The 22,544-nt window shown below is 36.5% G+C and overlaps 2 protein-coding genes across 7 annotated transcripts in view; one reads left to right on the plus strand and one right to left on the minus strand.

Annotated features, from left to right (window-relative positions):
- The window catches only part of FGF7 (fibroblast growth factor 7), a 53,120-nt gene extending 45,550 nt beyond the window's left edge, over window positions 1-7,570 (minus strand). Inside the window, exons 1-2 of one of the 2 annotated variants that reach the window (XM_008705941.2) lie at window positions 7,355-7,570; window positions 6,212-6,450 (exon numbers count right to left, since the gene is read on the minus strand). In XM_008705941.2, the coding sequence (XP_008704163.1) occupies window positions 6,212-6,395 (184 nt within the window). In that variant the 5' untranslated portion in view covers window positions 6,396-6,450; window positions 7,355-7,570. Of the gene's footprint in view, window positions 1-6,211; window positions 6,589-7,354 lie in introns of both variants that reach the window. The other variant, XM_008705940.2, reaches the window with a different exon arrangement.
- FAM227B (family with sequence similarity 227 member B) overlaps window positions 1-22,544 on the plus strand; it is a 195,494-nt gene that overhangs the window by 110,887 nt on the left and 62,063 nt on the right. The window lies entirely within an intron of this gene.

Raw genomic sequence — 22,544 nt, forward strand, 5'->3', positions numbered from 1 at the left:
GAAGTTACTGTGCTACCAAAAGTTTTTGATACAGAAAAAGAAAGCTAGGATCCTTAGAAAAGAAAGAAAGCTTTGCTTTAATCCCAAATTTACAAAGAAAACCAACTTCTGGCTTCATATCCTTTTCACTAATCTGGATAGACCCTCTAGGCTTGTGTTTTCTTCCCCTATGGGTTTTCTAGACTTGAGGCTGTCTCTTTAAATCACCGCCTTGAACTCTGTGAGGTGGCCATAGGAGATGAGACCCTAATTTGGGGGCATCTGGGTTCATAGTCATAAGTGGCTCATTTAAGTGCCAAGTAAGCTGGCATTGATGTCTGTACTCCAGGTCCCCTGCTGTGTCACCACTTGAAAGTGCCAGAAGAGGTTCAGACCTGCCTGTCATTGTGAGACTGTGGCACAAGACCTATTCTTCCCTGCAATGAACTCATTTGTCAAAGAAGCCTTCTTACACAGTAGCTGCAGAGCTGTCATCGCATGCATTTGCAGGCCAGTTCTCCAAATGTTGGAGCCACTGAGATTTGTCAGAGAGGTCACCTGGACCCAGAAGAACTTCATCAATGCATAATTCAGAGAGTCATTCCTGATAAGCCCATTTTGAAATCCTCCCTGCTATAAGTTACCTATGGAGCCGTCTAAGGGCTCTAAAACATTCCTGGGACCTGAGGGGATCCAGGCTGAAATAGAACCCTTGGTCCCACTAAATAGTGGTTTTCAGCCTTATCTGCACAGTAAAATCACTAAAAAGCTTTAACAAACATTGATGCCTGAGTCTTCCCCACCTTCTCAGGATTCTGATTTAACTGAACTGTGATCTCCCAATAATCTGATGTGATCCTGTGGTTCTCAGTTTTGGCAGCATGTCAGAATTATCTGGGGAGCTTTTTAAATTCCTGGTGCCCAGGCTGCACCCCATATCAATTTAATGAGAGTCTTCGTGGGTGGGACCTGGCATCAGTATTTTTTTTTAAAGTTCCCTAGCTGATTACAATATTTAGCCAAAGCTGAGCAATAGGAAAACATGGAAAAGGGAACCTAGCTGACTAAAGCTGGCTTCTCGCATTCTCTCCAGTTCACTTGGGTCTCCGAATGCTCTAAAACTCTAGGCTAAAGAGTTCTAATACAGTCAAAAAGGAAAGTACATATTCAGATGCTCTGGGTTGTTATAGAAAAGGAAGTGATGGTCAGTTCAAATGAGGATTTACAAAATTAATAAAGAGACGCACCTGTGGCAATATATCATGTGCACTTTGTAAGTGCCAGACACTTGTATTAGCCAAAAAAAGAGGATGGGGCGCCTGGGTAGCGCAGTCGTTAAAGCGTCTGCCTTCGGCTCAGGGCGTGATCCTGGCGTACCGGGATCGAGTCCCACATCAGGCTCCTCCGCTAGGAGCCTGCTTCTTCCTCTCCCACTCCCCCTGCTGTGTTCCCTCTCTCACTGGCTGTCTCTCTGTCACATAAATAAATAAAATCTTAAAAAAAAAAAAAAAAAAAAAAGAGGAGAACTATACGATGAAAAATCATCTTTATTATTAGAATTCTCAAAGACTAGCTAGTATTTCCAAATCTGCTCACCAGCAATTTATCCATTTTCTATAATTTAAAGCCTTGACGACTTACTTAAGGGAATGCAGGTCGCCAGTTCTAGAGGATTGCATTTTGTCAGTAATGCTTGGATTTTGGTTCAGTTCCATAGATATGTTTCTCATTGTCTCTTTTTTTAAGGTGGGGTTGCCCTGGTTTTCTTATTTTTGTTTTGATAATGTGAATTATTGTTCTTTTATATAACTTGCTAAGAACTGTCTGTAGCATAAGCAAGTTTACCATCTCCATATTTGGAGGTGGTATGTATATTTGCTAGCTACTAGCAGAGATTATTGCTGAGTAGGATCTTATCCAAAGAATTGTTGACAGTTGGGTTGCTGAGGATTTTGTGGCCAAAGTCAGATCCCACAACGTTGTGTTTATTTGCTTTTTGCCAATTGTTAGGCCATATCCCGTCACAGTCTAACAATCCAAAAGAGAATATTGCCAAATCGTTGGCTAGTTTTCAGAATGGCTAACCCTTTTCTTGCTATGGAACTTACAATGCTTAATTCTAATAAGAGAGGCATGCTTTTGCTTGAGTCAGTGGCCTATCACAATCAAGAATTTCTTCTTAAAAGAAATGGGTGATATTGACCATCGTGGGGAAGAGCAAAACTTTCTAGTAATTGGATCCCCAAAGCAAGAAAATCGTCTTGCAGGGCTGAGTTCTTTGTTCCACATCTGTGTCTCAGGGCAGTTGTCAGTTGCCCAGTACACTGCTGCCATCTCTCACTTGGCACCTCAATTCCCAGCTTAAACAGCAGTGTTATTTCTGTCAGTGTGGAGTGATTGACTCTGTCTGTTGATGGAGTGCCTGGTCCAAAAATTATCTAAATTCACCCTCTCGCCCTTCCCCAAGGGGAGAGCTCTGGCAACAACAGAAGTATTGACCATCCATTACCAATCCCTTTACGATGTTATTAATGCTCTCCTTCTGCAGAGAACATGAATATTTATTTCATTTTAGAAGGGCATATTATGCTTTTATTACCCTTATTATTAGTTCAGGTTAGGTTCCAGTTTTGTCACTTGCAAGCCTACTATAAAGCTAAATGTGGAACGACTAGAGAGGACAGGCTTTCTTGCCTCCCGGGTGAGAACACTATGCAATCTGAGGACCAGTTCTCCAGTAACAGCTTCTCTTCCCTCAGCATCAGCAACGTGGTCCAGCATCTCCTGGCCTCTCATGAATTCCTACATTTACATACTTGGGTCTTACTTCATGTCTATTAGTACAAGTCTTATTTTTGTTGGGTTCCTTGGTGTGCTTTTTCTGCAGTTTACTCATTCTAGTCTAAATTTAAATATTTCACAAGACAACACTAGAAGACTGAAGTGAGGTCCTCACAACTCAGGATAGCTTAAGTAATTTTTTTAATTCCCTAACGACATGAGACATGAGCTATCATATTCACCTCCCTGCCACTCCCCTTCTCTTCCTCCAGGCCCTCAACCTACCTACCCTAGCCCAGTCTTCTGGAAACAGAATTGTATACCCAGATTGTTTACCTCTTCTACTCACTCCAGTCCATTATCTTAGCAATATCTTATAAGTCACATTTTTATGAAGAAGTTATCCTTCTGCTAGTAAAGTATGCAGTCCTTCAAAACCTATTCATTTCATCAGGTAACTTTCCCCTTCATTCCAAAACAAAGCCATGAGAATGAAGTGGGCACCTTCTCATGGTAATTCAGAGAACAACTGTGTCTCACACGAGCTGACATCTAACTTTTCACACAAAATTTTACCATCTAAGACATTTAAATCTATACCATCTTAAAATACCTCCAAAGAAGGGTGTGCAACAACCACTGAACAAATTTAAGGCATCAGAGTACAGAAAATGAAATGCAAGAGTTTGATTCTAATGTGTCACACTTTCTGAACTCTGCTGCATTTCACTCTAGTAGACAATCCAATTACCTTTTACTCTCATTTTATATAGGAAGGAAACAACTTTTGTTTGTTTGTGCATTCATTCAATTGATTATTGAGGTTGTAAATAGTCTTCATATTTATAATTTCAAGTTTTTATTCTTCTTTGACTTCTTAAACAAATTTTGTTGAGCACTTTCTTTGTACTTAGAGATAGTAGCTTCAACTTCACATGTGTCCATTTGCACATTGTATGTATGGGGCATTCACAATTAACATTAGTAAGGCTGCAACCAGAAATAATAGGAAATGACTACCAGAATTCTCTTCTAATAAGTTATTCTCCATTTATTTTTTGGTGAAGTATTTCCTTTGTGTCTTAGGATTTCCTAACAGACAACTGGGAATTAGCTTCTTTTTAACTATGATGAAACTTGACTGGCTCCTTCTTCAATCAGATAGCAATAAACCTGACAAGAATTTTAGGGTTTACTTAAAGCATCCCATTGAAAGTTTTTCTTTCCAAGAGAATTCACCATATCAAGAAAGTATACCTCTATATACAGCCTATGAAAAGCTTATAGAAGTGAAGATTGTTTACATGATATGTATCCTGTCTTTTAACTACATTGGTATTGTGACATTCTAATTAATGATATAGAATGAGTTTCTTTCTTTCTCTCTTTCATTTTTACTGTAGAATTAGAGTAGAGGAGGAATGGTGTACCAAATTGGCTTTATGGTTACTCAGGGTTAATGCTAAATTGTGTTTCAAACTGTAAAATAAGTTTGACATTTTGTGTATGTTTACAAACACCTGAGTTTCATGGTTTCAAGAAATTTTAACACAAAACACATATGTGAATGTGTCCCACTTGTAGATATTTTTTATCCCAAATAATTATGCATATGGTTCATTTTCACTGGATTTTACATCTAATTTTTCGATTTACATTATTTGACAAAAGCATTCAAGAGGAATTAGTTGGCATACAGAAAAATTCTACAGTGTTTAGGTTTGATAACCATATTGCTACAATTTAAAATTAGCTCTGACAGCTCATTTTATCCTTGAGATAATATTCACCTATCTCATTCAAAGTATGTGGTAATTATATAATGAGTGCTTAGATTTGTTCGCATTTATGTGATATATTCTATGGCTCAGAATAGGATAAACTGTAAGAACTAGAAGGTATATTGGAGATCATCTTTACATATCCCACATCTTAGAGATGAAAAAAGCAAGAATTGGAAAGAATTAAAAATTTTTCCAGAATATTCAGACAGGGATTAGACCTATGTGTCATAACTTCCACCTGGGCTCTGTCTCCTCTACCAGTTTCCATTATCCATGATAAATCTCAATAACTTTTTAAAAAATTGATTGCAATCCAAATTCTTTTGCTCACATAGAAGTGATTATCCACAGAACCTTCCTCCAAATAGTTATTTCTTTACCTAAACTTTAGCATAATCGGAACAATATTCTAAGACTAATGTGATAATTTTATTAATAACAGTAATGATTAAACTATAGCTGTTAATAATCCATTAAAATGGCCTTAGCATTCTATATCAATTACAGTTACAAAGAAGATCCTCTTATTTTATTGGAAACATAATTCCCCAAATTCCCACTTATTGGTTCATTAATTAAGAAGCCTAAAAACCATTCATTAAACAAGCAACAAAAGTTTCAAGTACTCACTGCAAGCCAAATGTACTGCAAGTACTTAAGCAAATGTTTACACCATCAACCCCATGCATTCTTTTTCAATTGACTTTTACATACATAATATTATAAGATGATATAATAATAACATTGTTCAAGTGCTAGTAATACAAACAACATTTATTTTCATTTAGGAATTTTAAATTCTTACTACAGATGTTGAGTATTTTACCCCATTAAATTTAAAACTATTGAAATTGTTTATTAATCATAGCTGCTAAATGATAAGTCCAACCCTGATATTTTAACATGAAAAAAAAATAACTGGGTTTTGAAGAAAATGTAAGGTACACTAACAGAAAATCATGGACATCACTTCCAAATCACTTTTATTTCCTCCTTCACATTTACATTTCTCTTAAAGTAACATAGAACTATGGCATAGAAGATTTAAAGAAAAGGTTAGGAGGAACCTTTTTTTTTTTGGCTTAGGTAAATAAACAATCTAATACAAACTCATTACAGTGTGAACAGATGAGGATACCACAGATTCCTTTCTATTTTATAACTGTATACAATTGCACAAGTCGCTAGAAGCATTTTTGAGCACAGATTAAGTATTTCACACCACAGAAATATTGTTTCAAAGAAAATCAAATTACTTTTTAAAATAAATTTTCTGTTCCTCAAATGAATAAGTAGGTTTTGGTGAACATTTACTGAGTACTCTTTAAGAGTTCCTAATGAATTTTGCTAGAAGACAATGAGTCACATTTCAGTTTATAAGCATTAGTTTATAAGCATTAGTTTATAAGCATTTTGAGCTTAGGACATGGGGATTATATTTTCAAATGGGCTTGAGTTATCAGTTCCAACTCTAATATTAGTAGATTTGACCTGTTGCAGGAGATGTTTTTGGAAACATAATTCAGTGATCCCAATTTAGAGAAACTAGAAGATGATAGTTAATTTTTTCCCCAAAAAAAGGAAACTAAGAAAGCCTGTCACTTGAAAAATGATTCTTTCACAGATTAAGGTTCATATGCAGTGCATAAAAAAAGGACATTACTTACTGTAACTGTTCTTCATCTCTTGGGTTCCTTTGACTTTGCCTCGTTTATCAATCCTCAGATACCACTGTGTTCGACAGAAGAGTCTTCTCACTCTTATATCCCCTCCTTCCATGTAATCATAACTTCTTGTATGTCGCTCAGGGCTGGAACAGTTCACATTTGTAGCCATTTGCTCTGGAGTCATGTCATTGCAAGCTAAAGATATAGTGCCCACTAGACAGATAATGTGAAAGCATGATCTGTAGAGCAAAGTTGGCAGGATCCATGTCAGTATCCATTTGCGCATTATAGTGTAGTGCTCCGGGTGTTCATGAATAACATAATGAAAATTAAATCTTGAGTTGATTGTTGCTCCTAGGTCATTGACCTCTTCCTATCTGTGAATTGTAGATTGATTTAAGAAAGAGTAGTTGTTGTTTTCCAAATTGTTATCCTTATCCTTTTAGTTCCTGATAACAATACAGGATTCCTCCTTAAATAACTCTCTGTTGCTATTTCCTTATAAAAACAGGTTGTAATAAGCTCAGTTGCTGCGACACTGTTTACTACTTGACTGCTGTTTGCAATGAGAGATTAAGAATAGGGAAGGGAAGGAGGGGAAGATGAAAAATTGTATAAATTTCAGTGGTAAATAGTAGTATAACATGCAGTGCCGTCTGTACTGTGAAGGCACATTTAAAACAGCTTTCACAGAGGATGTCAACATCTTCATCTCCCTCTATGTACATTTATAAAAGTTATGCATTACTAGAGACAAATCAGAATATGATGGTACCATTTATTCCAATGGCTGTTTGGTAGGAAACATCCTGCAGTTAGAGCTATTGATTTAAATTAAGTCCTAAAATCACTACCAACAAAGTATAAATGCTTTCCCTAGATTTGTTTGTATGCTTTTATGTTTGTGGTTAATCAGTTATTTTCTCCTGAACTACCCACATTTCTCAAGTTAAATGCCAGCATTGTCTGGAAAACTTCAACCTTATCTTTATGTAAGTTCTACAGCATAATTACTATAGATAATTACATGGCTCAAAAGTCTGGTAACTTTACTTTTCCCCTCAGCACTAAAACCAGAGAAAAGAGGCAAACTACTAGAAAACCATTCAGCATGATTTTTAAAGACAAATAACAGCAACTTACTTGTTCTGTTGATAACAGCTGGACGCACAAGAATTCCATGTCTCTGGTCTGCCTTGTGCAACTTGAGCCTTTCTACTGTAGCTACAAACTATTTCTCAGCTGAGAAATTCTCCAGCAGAATCATAATTGTTTCCATAAATCAACAGGCAAGAGGATTTGCTCTCTGTGTGAGCGCGTGTATGCTTGTGTGTGTGTGGAGCCTTTTTATTCAGGGCTTTTCGATAAATACCTTTGCTGACCTCATTGGAAGCAATTAAAACTTAACCAGTGAGCTGTTAGTTGAATACAACAGCGAGAATAAAGGAGGCTTATATAGTATTCATTCAATGGTCATGAGAGGGAGCTATGAACATGGTTTATGCCTAAATCTACCAGTGGGTACCTACTTTGTAGAAACAGATCTCTGATTCTGAAGCAGTTAAAAGGGGAAAGGGAAGTTTTTATACCATCTTTACGACATAGGAGTTGTATATAAGTTGAAAAAGATTCCTTTGAACGTATATAAAAGGGATTTTTGCTAGTTAGAAAGCTTTTTCCATAGCTTTATGATACATGCATTTCTACTATTACTTCTTTGCACTCAGAATTTTAGAACAAAACTAGCCCGTGTTAGTTAACTCACATCTTAGTGTTCTAAAGCACTATGTGGCCGAGTTAAGTGCATATCTTTTCATACAGAGGTATTTTACCGTGGTATATGAGTATAATTTTTAGATTTTATATTTCTAGACTGAAAGTAAGAAGACCTAGTTTCTTATCTGAGCTGAGCCACTAATTACCAGTATGACTTCAAGTCACTTGGCATTTCTGAGTCTCAGCTACCACATTTGAAAAATTACTGCATCAGTCTAAATGATTCTATGGTGCCTTATAGTTTTAAAATTCTGTGACTTTGACTTGTACTAACTACTAATATAACGAAGAGGATGCATCCTTTTAAAAATTATAATCCTTAAAAATTAGAAATAAAGAAAATGGTCTTATACTGGTTATCAGTGTTTGACTCTTGCTTCAATAAGAACATTGGCTCAATAAATAAATGTTTATCTAAGTATGGAATTATAAGAGCTCTAGTTAGCATAAATAAGAGAAAGCTATGATACTTTCCAACATGAGTTACTCTCTCCTTCCTATTCTGGCATATATATATATATATATATATATATACACATACATATATATATATATACATATATATATATAGTGTTCTAGTGTTTTATTAGATATTTGCTGCAAAATAATTGCATTGTTAATCGAAATCAATATTTAGGAATGTATATTGAAATTTTCTTTCCCATGTTAATATCCCCAACACACACACACACACACACACACACACACGCACAAACACACCACTTGAAATGCACTATTTTACCACCAGGTGGTGCATGTAGACCAAATAGGAAAAGGAAATTAAGTCCTTTCAATCAGATTATAGTGTATGTGATTTCTGTGCTTTGGGGGAATAGAATCAAGAGCATGGAATAGGCTAAATGTACCCAGTTACTCTTTAGGCACCAGATATTGAAATTCATAAGTTTACTAGAGCAGAGGAGGGTGGGCCCTTCTCTAATTGTATCTATTGAATAGGTCACTGTAAAATACTCTATCATGTATTTCTCCAAAAGGAGGAAGAGAAGGGAAAGAAAGTATGATGCTTCTGTGTTCCGAATCATAGCCCCATAGGCAACAATAAGGAACAGTGTCAGAACTCACAGAAGTTGGATATTCCTTATAAAGAAGTAAAAATTATTAACAGTCAGTTCACATGTATAGATATTAAAGAGCTACTAAATCCATCTGTTCCACACCGACCCTATAGATTTTAAACTAAGAAATCAATAGATTAAAAGTCAAAATTTCCTAATTAAATGCTTAAGACTTAAATAAAAGAAATGGATAGTTTGTTGATAAAGACTGCTAGTGCCTCCATAAAATCTGCCCTATAGGGTTAACTGTAAAATTGGAAACAAAGCACAAAATTGTGATCTATTCACTTTAACTTAATTAGATGCCATTGCACTCTGTGATTTGAAAATATAATCCCCATAATATTAATGAGTGACTTGATCTCAATAAAAGAACTATATTTAAATCTTTTGAGTATTAGAATGCCTAGGTGGCTCAGTGAGTTAAGTGTCTGGCTTCGGCTCAGGTCATGATCCCAGAGTTCTGGGACCAAGTGCCACTTCGGGCTCCTTGATCAGTGGGGAGTCTGCTTCTCCCTCTGCCCCTCCCCCCCCTCATGCTCTTGGGCATGCTCTCTCTCTCTGACAAATAAATAAAATCTTTTAAAGAAAAATTAAAAATAAATAAATCTTTTGATTATCAGTTTTCCTAATGAAAATTAATTAATTCACAATAGCCCCACAACTTGTTTCACTAACACCACAGCTGTAATGAAGACCTCACTTATGCCCTTGTTATAATTATACTTCAAGAGGTGTTCTCCAGAAACCAAGAGGAACCTTAGGTACCTCTAGATGGGGTAACACTCTGGGTTTTTTTTTTAATTTAATTTTATTTAAATTCAATTAATAATGTGTTATTAGTTTCAGAGTTGGAATTCAGTGCTTCATCAGTTGCATATAACACCCAGTGCTCCTTATGTCATGTGCCCTCTTTAATGCCCATCACCCAGTTACCCATCCCCCCACCACCTCTCCTACAGCAACCCTCCGTTTGTTTCCTATAGGTAAAAGTCTCTTATGGTTTGTCTCCCTCTCTGATCTCATCTTATTTTATTTTTCCCTCCCTTCCCCTATTATCCTCTGTTTTGCTTCTTAAATTCTACAGATGAGTGACATCAGATGATAATTGTCTTTCTCTGATTGACTTATTTCGCTTAGCATAATATCCTTTAGTTCCATCCACATCATTGCATATGGTAAGATTTCATTTGGTGCCCCTTCAGATCATTATGTTTGTATCCTTTGGATAAATACCTACTAGTGCAATTGCTGGGTCATAGGGTGCTCTATTTTTAACTTTTTGAGGAATCTTCATACTGTTCTCCAGAGTGGCTATACCAGCTTACATTTCCACCAGCAGTGTAAGAGGGTTCCCCGTTTGCATCCTCGCCAACATCTGTTGTTTCCTGACTTGTTAATTTAACCATTCTGACTGGTGTGAGGTAGTATCTCATTATGGTTTTGATTTATATTTCCCTGATGCTGAGTGATGTTGAGCATTTTTTCATGTGTCTATTGGCCATCTGGATGTCTTCTTTGGAGAAATGTCTGTTCATGTCTTCTGCCCATTTCTTGACTGGATTGCTTGTTTTTTGGGTATTGAATTTGATAAATTCTTTATAGATCTTGGATACTAGCCCTTTATCTGATAAGACATTTGCAAATATCTTCTACCATTCTGTAGGTGAGCTTTTGGTTTTGCTGACTGTTTCCTTTGCTGTGCAGAAACTTTATCTTGATAAAGTCCCAGTAGGTCATTTGTGCTTTTGTTTCCCTTGCCTTTGGAGATGTGTCTAGCAAGAATTTGCTGTGGCCGAGGTTGAAGAGGTTGCTGTCTGTGTTCTCCTCTAGGAGTTTGATGGATTCCTGTCTCACATTTAGGTCTTTCATCCATTTTGAGTTTATCTTTGTGTATGGTGTAAGAAACTAGTCCAGTTTCATTCTTCTGCATGTGGCTGTCCAATTTCCCTAACACCGTTTGTTGAAGAGACTTTTTTACACTGGATATTCTCTCCTGCTTTGTCGAAGATTAGTTGACCATAGAGTTGAGGGTCCATTTCTGGATTCTCTATTCTGTTCCATCACTCTGGGGTTTTTTAAAGTTCTTAGTGGTAATTAAATTGATAAGCATTTATTGTTCTAGATTTAACGTATATATAGTGATAGGCTAAGCACAGAAATACTTTGAAGAATTGTCTCTCTTGTTTCTGGATTGTGTTAACTTCAGCTTTCATTGGAAACCTCCAGCTCTTGAGCTTCGAATTTGTAAAACAAAGGTTTAAATCTGTAAAACGAAGTATTCTTGTATCTATTCCTAAACACTGGCTTTTTAGAAAAATGTCTTTAGAAAGTAAAGATTAGCATCTGGGATTCTTCAAAAAGAAACAGTACCTAACTCACCTAGTTTGATTTGGGAATAGAATACGTAAAAAGAATACAGTGAATCTATTTCAGTGACTATCATGAAAACATAAGTGGTCATTAAAGTAACGATTAACCACCATCTAGTTTTGCTTAAGCAACCTCCACTATATTCCTATTTCATAAAGAGGTAAATGATAGAAAATAGCTTTTGTTTAATGAATTTTACATTTCAATAATTAATTTTAAACCTATGCCACATTCATAAGTATGTATAATATAATCAGTAGAAGGGAACATCATTAAATATTTTCATTACATTTTTACATCCTATCCTGTTCCCCATCCTCTTGGCTCCCATTCTTTACCAAAAATATAGATAATCGTTATTAGTTTCTTGTGTATTTCCAGAGTTTTCTATGCATATATAGGCAAATTGAATACATATGTGTGTGTGTGTGTGTGTGTATATATATATATATTACTTTTCCTCTTTTTGTACAAAAGGTAGCATACCATACGCAATGTGCTGCATGTTGCATTTTTTACTTAATAAAAATAGAAGGTCTCCCCATTAGTATTTAGGAAATTTCCTCAATTTGTTTTACAACTGCATAGTACTCCATTGAATAGGACTATATCACAGTGTATTTGCCTAGCCTTCTATTGATGGACATTTAATTTTTTTCCAGTCTTTTTCTGTTACAAAAAAAAATGCTATGATGAATACAATTATAAACGTGTCATTTTTTTACTATGCAAATATATTTGTAGGATCAATTTCCAGAAGTTGTCCGGGTCAAATTGTATATGTATTTATTATTTAGATAGATATTGCCAACTTAACCTCCACAGAAGTTGTACTAGTTTTATAATCCCACTAGCAGTACTGAAGTGTGACTTTTTGTTCAGTATAGTATATTACTAAACTTTGGGGGTTTTGCTAATCTGACAGGTAAAAATGGCATTCATTATAGTTACCCCTTGCATTTCTCGTTTTATGAGAGAAAGTCACCACCATAGAGTACCATAAAGAAAAGTTACATGGTGCTATGAGTGTCCACAACAGGTGGCAGTAGGGAAACTTTCCCTGCAGTAATGCCAGTAGAGCTGCAATTCAAAGGGTGAGTGGGAGTTAAGCAAGTGAAGAGGTACCTGTAAATGTACAAAGACCCTGTATTGAAAGAGAACATGTTTCTTCAATGATGAAACACCAGTATGGTTTTATTAGAGGGAACGAGAAGGACTTTGGTGCATGAAGAGGCAGGAGAGGCAGGCAGGGTCCTGTTGGGCTATGTTAGGGAGTCTGATCCTCACCCTAAAGGCAATAGGAAGCCATTAGAGTATGTTAAGCAAAAGGGTGACATGATCTGAATCACACTCCCTACCTCTATCGTGGCCCAAACTCATTTAATTCCTATTAGCAGAATGAGTTTATGTAATATTAAATTATGTTCATGTATCTTTTTTATTCTGTTCTTCATATTTTCAAAAAGATAGACAAACTTTGTAATTGGAAAGGAATGATGGGGGAGAAAAAAGTCACATACACTTCCTGACTTAGATAAAGCCTGAATCCACTCACTTCACAGGGTTGTGCTAAGTACTGTGAAAGGAGCATAGAGAAGTCTATTTGGGGAGCCAAGCTCCTATATTTCTGGAAACACTGTAGCACACAGCAGAAGCAGCAAAACTTCAGAGAGTAAGGACTCCCTCATATGTCTAAACAGATGCGGCCATAAGCACCCCTCATAAAGATTTCCCATGTTTCGAAAAGAAATCTGAAAGCAGCAGGAAGCCCATACCTGAAGGAACTGTGTGAGCAGAGTCAGGGAACACCCAGAAGAAACAAAAGTAGACAAATGGCTCAAAAACCAGAGGGCCTTGCCTTGTCCCTGAATCCTACCACATCTTAAGGCAGAAAAGGGGAGCCCAGGAACAATGGAGGTTAAGTTTTTTATCAATGGGGGGGGAAGGGACATTCTCAAAGTTGAAGCAAGATTGATTTATAAACATAAATCATAAATTTATGTTATTTGTTGCATGTTTGAGATTATGGTCCAGGGTCTACTTCTACTATATTCCCACAGCTATCGCCACACTATGGATTTATCTTCATCTTTTCTCCTGTCCGTCCCTTTCCATAATTTATTTTCCATTCCATAAATTTAGCCCCAACTTTGGATCATGACGTACAACGCATATTACGTACTTCCTTGATCTACACACTAAACAAATATTTATCAAATAGCTACTTGGTGCCAGATGTTGTCCTAGAGTTTTGGAGATACAATGGTGAATACTCTGAAAGGAATATTCCAGGAGAATACTCTGACCTTACAGAGTATGCATTCCAGTGAGGGAACAAACATAAACACACAAATCTGTGGCGTAAGTTGGGGGTGGATATTAGGATGCAAAGAAGATATTCAAGGACATAGGGGTAAATGGGTAGAGGGACCTACTTTATATAGAAAAGGCCTATCTGAGGTGGTACATTTTAAGCTTCCTGGAACTTCCAAGAACTGAAAGAAGGCCAGCGTACATGAAGTACATGAGCAGTGGGGAGAAGAGTGAAAGATAAATGAAACTGAAAAAGTAGGCAGAGGTGAGACCCTAAAGAACTTTGAAGGTCATGGTAATAGGAGTTTGGGCTTACTCTAAGGGTAATAGGAAGTTGGAGTATAGGTGTGTCTGCTCCAAACTTGATGGACCTGGTCAAAGACAGTGGTTTAAACTCAGGAGTAAAATCTCAAAAGTAATTGAACAAGCCTGGGGTCCCTATAAATCCTCAGTTATGTAAACTTTGTGGTTATCCTTGGCATAATGCCCTAACATTTTAAAACTAATTGTATATAAGGTACAAAGTCTGAGTCATACGTTCAAAATTGTGGTGTGCCTATGACTCAACTATATAAATATCTCAGTTTACAAATGTAACTTGACATTTTGTGTCTCTGTCTATAAAAGTTTGTTTTATTTAATTTAATATTTATAAAAAGTTCTCTGAAATGCTAATCTAAAGTTAAAGTTCTTCAAAATATATTATTACTTTTCTGAATTACTATGCAACTTTAGACCTAGAGCCAAGATCTCTAGAGTTATTAGTTCTTTTTTGTTCAATTTGGAAATTTCTATATAATGAAGTTATATTATGCAATTCACTCTTAATTGGCTTGACTCCACTTAAATTAATGCTTAACTTAACAAAGAATCCGTCTCCTTGATTCAGTGCTATACATTAGTGCCTAGTTTTGACAGCATAGTGCCACTCTAACAGTTGAAAAGTATTACAATGGGTAGGGAGAGAATTTTGCTTCACCCCTAAGAGAATATCATGAAAAGCAACAAAGACCCTGGGCAATTAGGGTTATTACATTCTTTGCTTTAAGTTGTCATTCTTTGGTTCCATATTCATTGTCTACATAGCAAGGCAGCAAAATAAGGGGTAAAACTAGCAACAAAAAAATTTTTTTTAAATCTTTCATAAATGTCAATGTGTTAATAACAAAATTGGTTTATTTTTTTAATTCATTAGCTTTAAAACCAGGACTTTTTAGCAGCAAATGAACCTTTTTTTAAAAAGATTTATTTAGGGGCGCCTGGGTGGGACAGCGGTTGAGCGTCTGCCTTCGGCTCAGGGCGTGATCCCAGCGTTGTGGGATCAAGCCCCACATCAGGCTCCTCTGCTATGAGCCTGCTTCTTCCTCTCCCACTTCCCCTGCTTGTGTTCCCTCTCTCGCTGGCTGTCTCTATCTCTGTCAAATAAATAAATAAATAATCTTTAAAAAAATAAAATAAAAAAATAAAAAGATTTATTTATTTATATGAGAGAGAGAGCACGTGCACATGTGTGCAGGGGTGAGGGTGGAGGGGGAGAAGCAGAGGGAGGAGAGATAAACTCAAGCAGACGACGAGCTGGCACTCAATATCATGACCGTGGGATCACAACCTGAGCTAAAACCAAAAGTCGGCCACCCAACTGATTTTGCCACCCAGGCACCCCAACAGCAGATGAACTTTTCAAAAGTAGCAGAAGGAGGCAGAATAAAGATAATTATGATAGCAAAGAAGGAGAAGACTGTTATGGAGTTCAACATTTTTAGTATAAAGATACATCCATGAGAAGCCATGTATCCATTAAACCACAGGTTCTTATCAACCTAGTGCCTAACAAATTAACTCATGGATAAGAGAAGGGGGTTAATACTTCTCCTTAGGCTTCTCTTCAAGCTAAACATTCTTGCTATCTTTAAATATTCCTCGAATTTTCCTCTCGGTGGTATTTAATATTAATTTAGTCATAGTTAATCCTCCTTCTTCATTTAATCAATTCCAAGTTATCAATTCTTCCACCACAACTTCTTCCACACCTTTATCTTCCTATCAATTATCACCTTCATATCCTAAAGCAAGTAATTGTTTTTTCTCATGTCAACTCTATTCCTAAGTCACCTCCTTGCATGTCCTCCTTCTGACCTCCAATCCATTTTATGTATTGCTATCAGGTTAATCTTTCTAAAGCACAGTTGTAATCATGTTATTTTTCTGCTCAAAAGCCCTCAGTAACACCCCCATTTTTCCTGAATAAGTTTCTAGCCTTCTTTTTTTCATATAAAATCTGTTCCCAACATCCTCTGAGGTCCTCAGTATTCCTCAAATACTCCTCTCTCGCTAGATTTGGGGTGAAGGGAGATGTACCTGCTCCCTACTTCTCTTCTTGGTAGGGAAACGGACTAACAGAGAAGAAATCCTCCTCACAGAAGCTCTCTCTCTACCTTCTCTCCTCATTCTCCCTTCCTTCTTATTCTATCTTCAGACTGCATGAGGGATCCAAGAACGCTGTCATCAGATATTTCCTTTGACATTTTACATATTGAGTTTTTTCAATGATGCAATAAAATCCTTGATCCTATTTATTCTGTTAACTCAGCTAATTACCTCAAATCATCACTTACTATGTATTTACATAGTATGCAAATATAATAGAAGATAAGCAAAGTCCCTGACTTCATGGAACTTAAGTTATGGAGGAGGGGACAGATAAGAAACACATAAAAAGAATTCTGATGACATTGCAGGAGGAAATAAATAGGTTTCTATGGTAGCAAATAACACAAAAGGAAAGGGAAGAAAGGGGTTGTTGAAATCTGGGCACAGAAGGCCTTTCTGACAAGGTAACATTTAAGCTGAGATCTGAAAGATAGGAAGAAAGGAGAAGTGGCAGCCCAGGGGTGATTGGATAGCCCAGTCAGTTAAGCATCTGCCTGCAGCTCAGGTCAGGATCCCAGAGTCCTGGGATCGAGCCCCATGTGGGGGCTCCCTGCTCAGCAAGAGCCTGCTTCTCCCTCTCCCTCTGCGGCATAGCTAAGGAAGCCTGGGAGAGCGATGGATGGGAAAATCAGGCAGTTGGAAAGTCTAGCTAAGAGGAATGGTATAACCCAAAACTCTACTCAGTCTGGATCAGAGGGATCTACCTCTTACTCCCTTGAAATGAAAACAAGTAAGCATCTTACAAATCTATTACCAGAAAATGTGGAAGTAGAAACAGAATCTCTTTTTAAGGAACTCTGGTATAAAAAGAAAGCTTTTCTCATGGCAGTATTTAAGTATTTTGATGAAAATGTTAAGGGCCATCCTCCCTCATTTTTCTTATTATGAATGTTTCTGACACTCAAAATATCATAGGCCCCATGAAATGATCAGAACTCAAGCTATGTTATTGTAAAAGCCTAAAACAGTTTTATTCTTTGATTTCAGCCATAAATGGGTTTTAGATTTGTCAAAATGTAGTTTGGGTACAGTGTTCAGTCAATTCTTGTGACACTGAGAAAGAAGTGTGTTAATAACAAAGTTGGCATTTTTAAAACAAATCAATACTTAGTACTTCTCTGATTATGTTACCTAAAAGAAAATTGCTTCTATACTCTATATTTCCTTCTGTAGAAAAAAAAATATGCTAATAGAGGAGTGTTGAAGTAGAGTAGTTCAGATCAGCATGTAGATTACGCAACAAAAAGAGTATGTTAAAATTTTGCCTAATGGCAATAAAAATAGGTTAATTTCGGGGGGGGAAAGGGCAACTATATCATTCAATAGTGCCAAAAGAACAATAAAACAAGACTGATTTCTTTCTAATAGAAGTTTTTAGCTACACATGATTATAGCTTTGATTTCCTAGCCTAAGTAGCTTGGAAGTTGGAAACGTTGTATCATGAGTTTAGAAAGGTGCTGAATTAGTGAAAATCCAAATTATAGCATATTTTAAAAGCAATACTGTTTATTAATGCCAAGTACTATATTTGTAATAAATCAAACTGTTACCTGGCTTAATTGTATCCATAAGTCAAATATGGAAATAGCCTATCAGCTTCTGCAAATGTCGATATGAAAGTACTGAAAGATATTTGAGAATTGCTTTCTCTCTTAAATATTTTTAAATTTCCCATGATAACTGATTTCTTATTAATTTGCACTATCTTGGAAATTTCTGCAAAGCAAAAAGATAAATTTCAATCCAAACTCATTTTGAATGTTATCATATTTTGAATTTAGGGACTCCAAATGAATGAAATTTTACTATATTTTAGAGTATGCTGGGGCACCTGGCTGGCTCAGTTGGTGGAGTGTGTGACTGTTGATTTGGGGGTTGTGGGTTCGAGCCCCACATTGGGTGTAGAGATTATTTGGAAATAAAAATCTTAAAAAAATAATAAGGTATTCTAGGATAGGATGTTTTATTAGGATAACGTTCATTTTATTATTTTTCCCTTCAATAAATAAAATTAAAAGAGGATAATTCTAGTTCTCAGTACAACTAAAGGGCTAATTAAAGACTAATTCATAAATGGTAATGAAATTATTTATGATGTACTCCTCCCTTCCCTTGAACGCCTCCTTCCTGCCTTCCATTTCATTTTATTCCACTCAGAATGTTGACATATTATGGTAATAAAGATACTTTATTTCTAACAATCAAATATAAAACCAAGAAGCAAACTCAAAAGCATCAGAAACATTATTGTTCTTTTTATCCCTTGAAAAGGCAGGGAAGGGGTAAAAAAAAATATAAAATAAAATTTCTGGATTATTTTACTGTACCCAGATCATGCCTATTTAAGTTTAAAGGGGGATTTTTTTTCTTTCCACAATGGTCCTCATCTCATGAGTTCTTATTCCCTTTAGACTGAGAAACCATCTTACCCTGTTTTTTACTTTCTTAGTTTATAGGTGAAATTAAATTATGCTATTTCCTTGGTGATACCACAGACTTACAGATATTTCAATTTTTTTGGTACTTTTTTGAATTCTGAAACTGTTTCTTAACCTATTCATCCTCCTTCCCTTTCTCTCTGCATTTTTCTGCTCCACATTTTTTTTAAAGGTTTTATTTATTTATTTGAGAAAGAGATAGTGAGAGAGCACACGAGCAGGGGGAAGAGGGAGAAGCAAACTCCCTGCTGAGCAGGGAGCCCAATGCGGGGCTCCATCCCAGGACCCTGGGATCATGACCTGGGCCAGAGGCAGATACTTAACCCACTGGGCCACCCAAGTGCCCCTCTCCTCCACATTTTTTATTCTTTCTTTCCCTCTCTCTTTCTGTCTCTCACTCTTTCTCTTTCTCACTCAAACACGCACACACGCACACTTTTTCTGTAATACTTATGCTTCAAGTTTATGGAAACCTCCTTAGGTCATTCTTATATTAATTTTCTACTTGTTTATCATTTTCAGTAAAGTCCTGAAAAACACATCTGGTTTCTATTCTAATCATACTCCTCTGAGAATAACTTCGTATTATAGAAGACAAACAATTCTCAAATAATAACCCATAATGATGCAACCTCTGGTGATTTAAACTTTTATCCAATAATTTTAAAAGAGCTATTCATCCAGTCTTACTTGGCAGGCTTTTTTTTTTTTTTTTCAGGTTAAGTTTATGGAGGTAGGATTTGTATGAGCAATCATTTAAAGCAAAATAATATTTGGAAACCTAATTTTTCAAATGAGAAATCTTGGAAACTAAACATAGAAAATGATTCACTCTTCTCATTAGCAATTCATTTTTGAGTGTCCACAGCTAAATGACACATATACAGTGTCACGGGAGTGAGAAGATAGCAAAATCTGTGTACCAGTTACCAGCATTACACCCCATGTTCTCTGCTTTCCGTTCTGTGATCCTAAGTTCAATGTTGCATAGCACTTCACAATCTCACTTACCCCTCCAGTGACCCTATGACATTGGTGTTCACTGTCCATTTTACAGCTGAGGACACAGGTTCAAAATCACATTGTTAGAGAGGAACTGTTGCAGGTCTGTGTTATTTATCCCCTTGTTATTCAAAAGACAATTCCACAGACTAGTAGCATCACCAAACCTGTGATGTTGTTAGGCCCCAGACCTAATAAAGTCAAAAACTGCATTTTTAAAAGATTCCCAGGTATTTCTTATGTCCTTTGACATCTGAGGAACACTGCCATATTTACCATTCTGTTCTTTCCCATGTACTTTCAACTGTAATACAGTGGTACCAATTATTTTAAAAGTAAAATTGGTTCTTCGATCACATTGTAATAGCACTCAGTCTTTCTCCCTGAGGAAGTGTCATTAAAAAGGACAGGTCTTACCGAGGTACTAACTAATTCAAACCTTCCATAAATTCTATTAGTGTCCTGTGGTCTTGCAAATGAAACTTTTGGTGGTGTTCCTTTTCTTGGTATGATTGATTTGATTAAGTTTGGATTCAGTTAGTCCCAGCAGTCAGGGTAGGAGCTTAGTGGTAGCCAGTTCAAAGAATTTGGCATTACCAGCCTTATAGAAGACAATTCTTATTCTAATCATTCATTTTAACTATTAATTTCTCACTCACTTAGAAAGAGTTTCGTTTAATTAAAAACAGAACCAAATTTTGCAAATTTGATCTTGGGATATGGACTTATTTTAAGGCATATTGTTAGTGAGAACCCACCCATTGAAGAGGTTTGAGAGCCTATAATTTATTTTTTTAAATAATGGAGTAATATGTGAGTTTCTTTGTTCAGTACAGAAGTCTAACTTATAGTAAATGTTCTGATGGAAAGATTTTGGGGAAAGGGTGGGGAACTGACACTGCGTCACGAAGACTTCCGCGAGCATTTTTCCCGTTAGGGTACAATGACTGCAAACAAAGAGGAAATGATGTGGGTGACCCACAGCACCCTCCGCTTAACATTAACATGAAGAGGAAAACAGAATGAGCCCTTGCAAAAGTTTTCTCCCCACTACATTTGATTCCTCCACCCACATTTTGAAAGAAACATATGTATCTCCTATAAATCGCCCAGAACCCTGATCTCACCAAAATGTGAATTCTTTACCACTTTGATTTCATTACTTCAAGACTTTGAATTTTTTCATTAACAGTACTCCCCTTTATTCCTCTATAGTGACAGGTAACTATGCATTCCTTGGCTCCTCTTTCCCCCACCATTTCACAGCAGTAGGGTTGGTTCATTCTTACTTCTACTACAAAGGACTGCACTCGGCTAAAAAAAAGTTTGAAGCCCTTGGCAAACATTTAAAAATTATTCGATGACAATAAGTAAAAGAGACATAATTGCTTTCATCTTTGATAGGCTATCATGTTACCTTTCTTTTCTACCAACAATCTGTGGGGAAAAGAAATTTATGATAATTTGAAATAATTGGGCTCATTAGCAACTTTATGACTTAAAGGGTAAAACCACATCACTCACATTATTTGTTAAGCAACTATAGTATTTAAATGAACTTATAATTACCCACCAATTATTTCAATCATCCTCAAAGATTTGAGTTCAATGCCTTATTTCCTGACAGACACATAGTAAAAATCTGTTTACGCTAGGATAACCGCTCCATCTTAATCTCCTTTGCTCTTTTCCTTTTCCATATTCTCAGGACATTCCCCAAGGTAACCCTTTGCTGCAGCGAGGGTGGTCTTCTCAAGGTCCTGTCTAAATGCCTTGTTACCCGACCTCATCCCTGTGTACACTCTATTGGTCTGCATTCTTTGTCCATGCCCTGCAAATCCAATTAGTGTTTAAGAGAGCCTTCTCTGACAACCTTATCCCACAGTCTCTGTCTCATCCTTAAAAGTTTTATTTCTGATACAACCTTTGCCTCTTTATCTCATATTAACTTTTAATAGATGGTGAATTTTTCACAAGTATTACCTGCATATGTTTTATCAGCCTATTCGATCGTAATTGACGGCTGCAGCCAGGAATTGCATCCTTTGCTCCTCCGTGACCTTGTAGTATCTTTCTTTCACATAGGCTACAAGAAATATTTCTTGAAGGAATGCTTGAGTAAATGGCAAATAGCAAATTTAGTCCCAGGAAATCACATTCGTGTTGTTTGTTTTTTTTTTTAAGATTTTATTTATTTATTTGACAGAGATAGAGACAGCCAGCGAGAGAGGGAACACAAGCAGGGGGAGTGGGAGAGGAAGAGCAGGCTCCCAGCAGAGGAGCCTGATGTGGGGCTCGATCCCATAATGCCGGGATCACGCCCTGAGCCGAAGGCAGGCGCTTAACCGCTGTGCCACCCAGGTGCCCCCACATTCGTGTTTTTTTTCCCCACTTAATAGAGGTAGGTAGATTAATCTATCCCCTCATGCCTTTATTCATATAAATTGAAAAACATAACTTGAACATAAATTTAAAAACTTCTTTAAAGCTCTCACTTTTACAAATGAGGAAGTAGAGACTCAAGCAGAAAGTGGGTTGCTGGAGATTACATATGCACTTTGTAGTGAAATAAAACTAGAATTCAGATTCCTGAATCCTAATCCTGTGTTCTTCTGAAGAATCAATGAGCCCTAGGAAAGACACCAGAACAACAGTGATGTCTGAGCCACTAGGCCAGTTCAAGAAAAGCAAAAGTGAAAGATAAGGTGAAGCACCTTGCATATCACATGTTTCAATCCTTTTTACTAAAACATTAGGCAATACTTGTATATATTTAATTATATATATATGTCCATCTTTTTCCTGTAGGGATTTTGGTAACTTTACATAAGTGTGTTCAATATGACAGCATAAAATAACATGCTAAATAAGCAGATAAGAAAAAGAAGGTTTAAGAAAAATGAGATAGAACAAGAAAAGTCTGA

The sequence above is a fragment of the Ursus maritimus genome, unplaced genomic scaffold (genome assembly GCF_017311325.1).
Source record: "Ursus maritimus isolate PB19 unplaced genomic scaffold, ASM1731132v1 scaffold_35, whole genome shotgun sequence".
Classification (NCBI taxonomy): domain Eukaryota; kingdom Metazoa; phylum Chordata; class Mammalia; order Carnivora; family Ursidae; genus Ursus; species Ursus maritimus.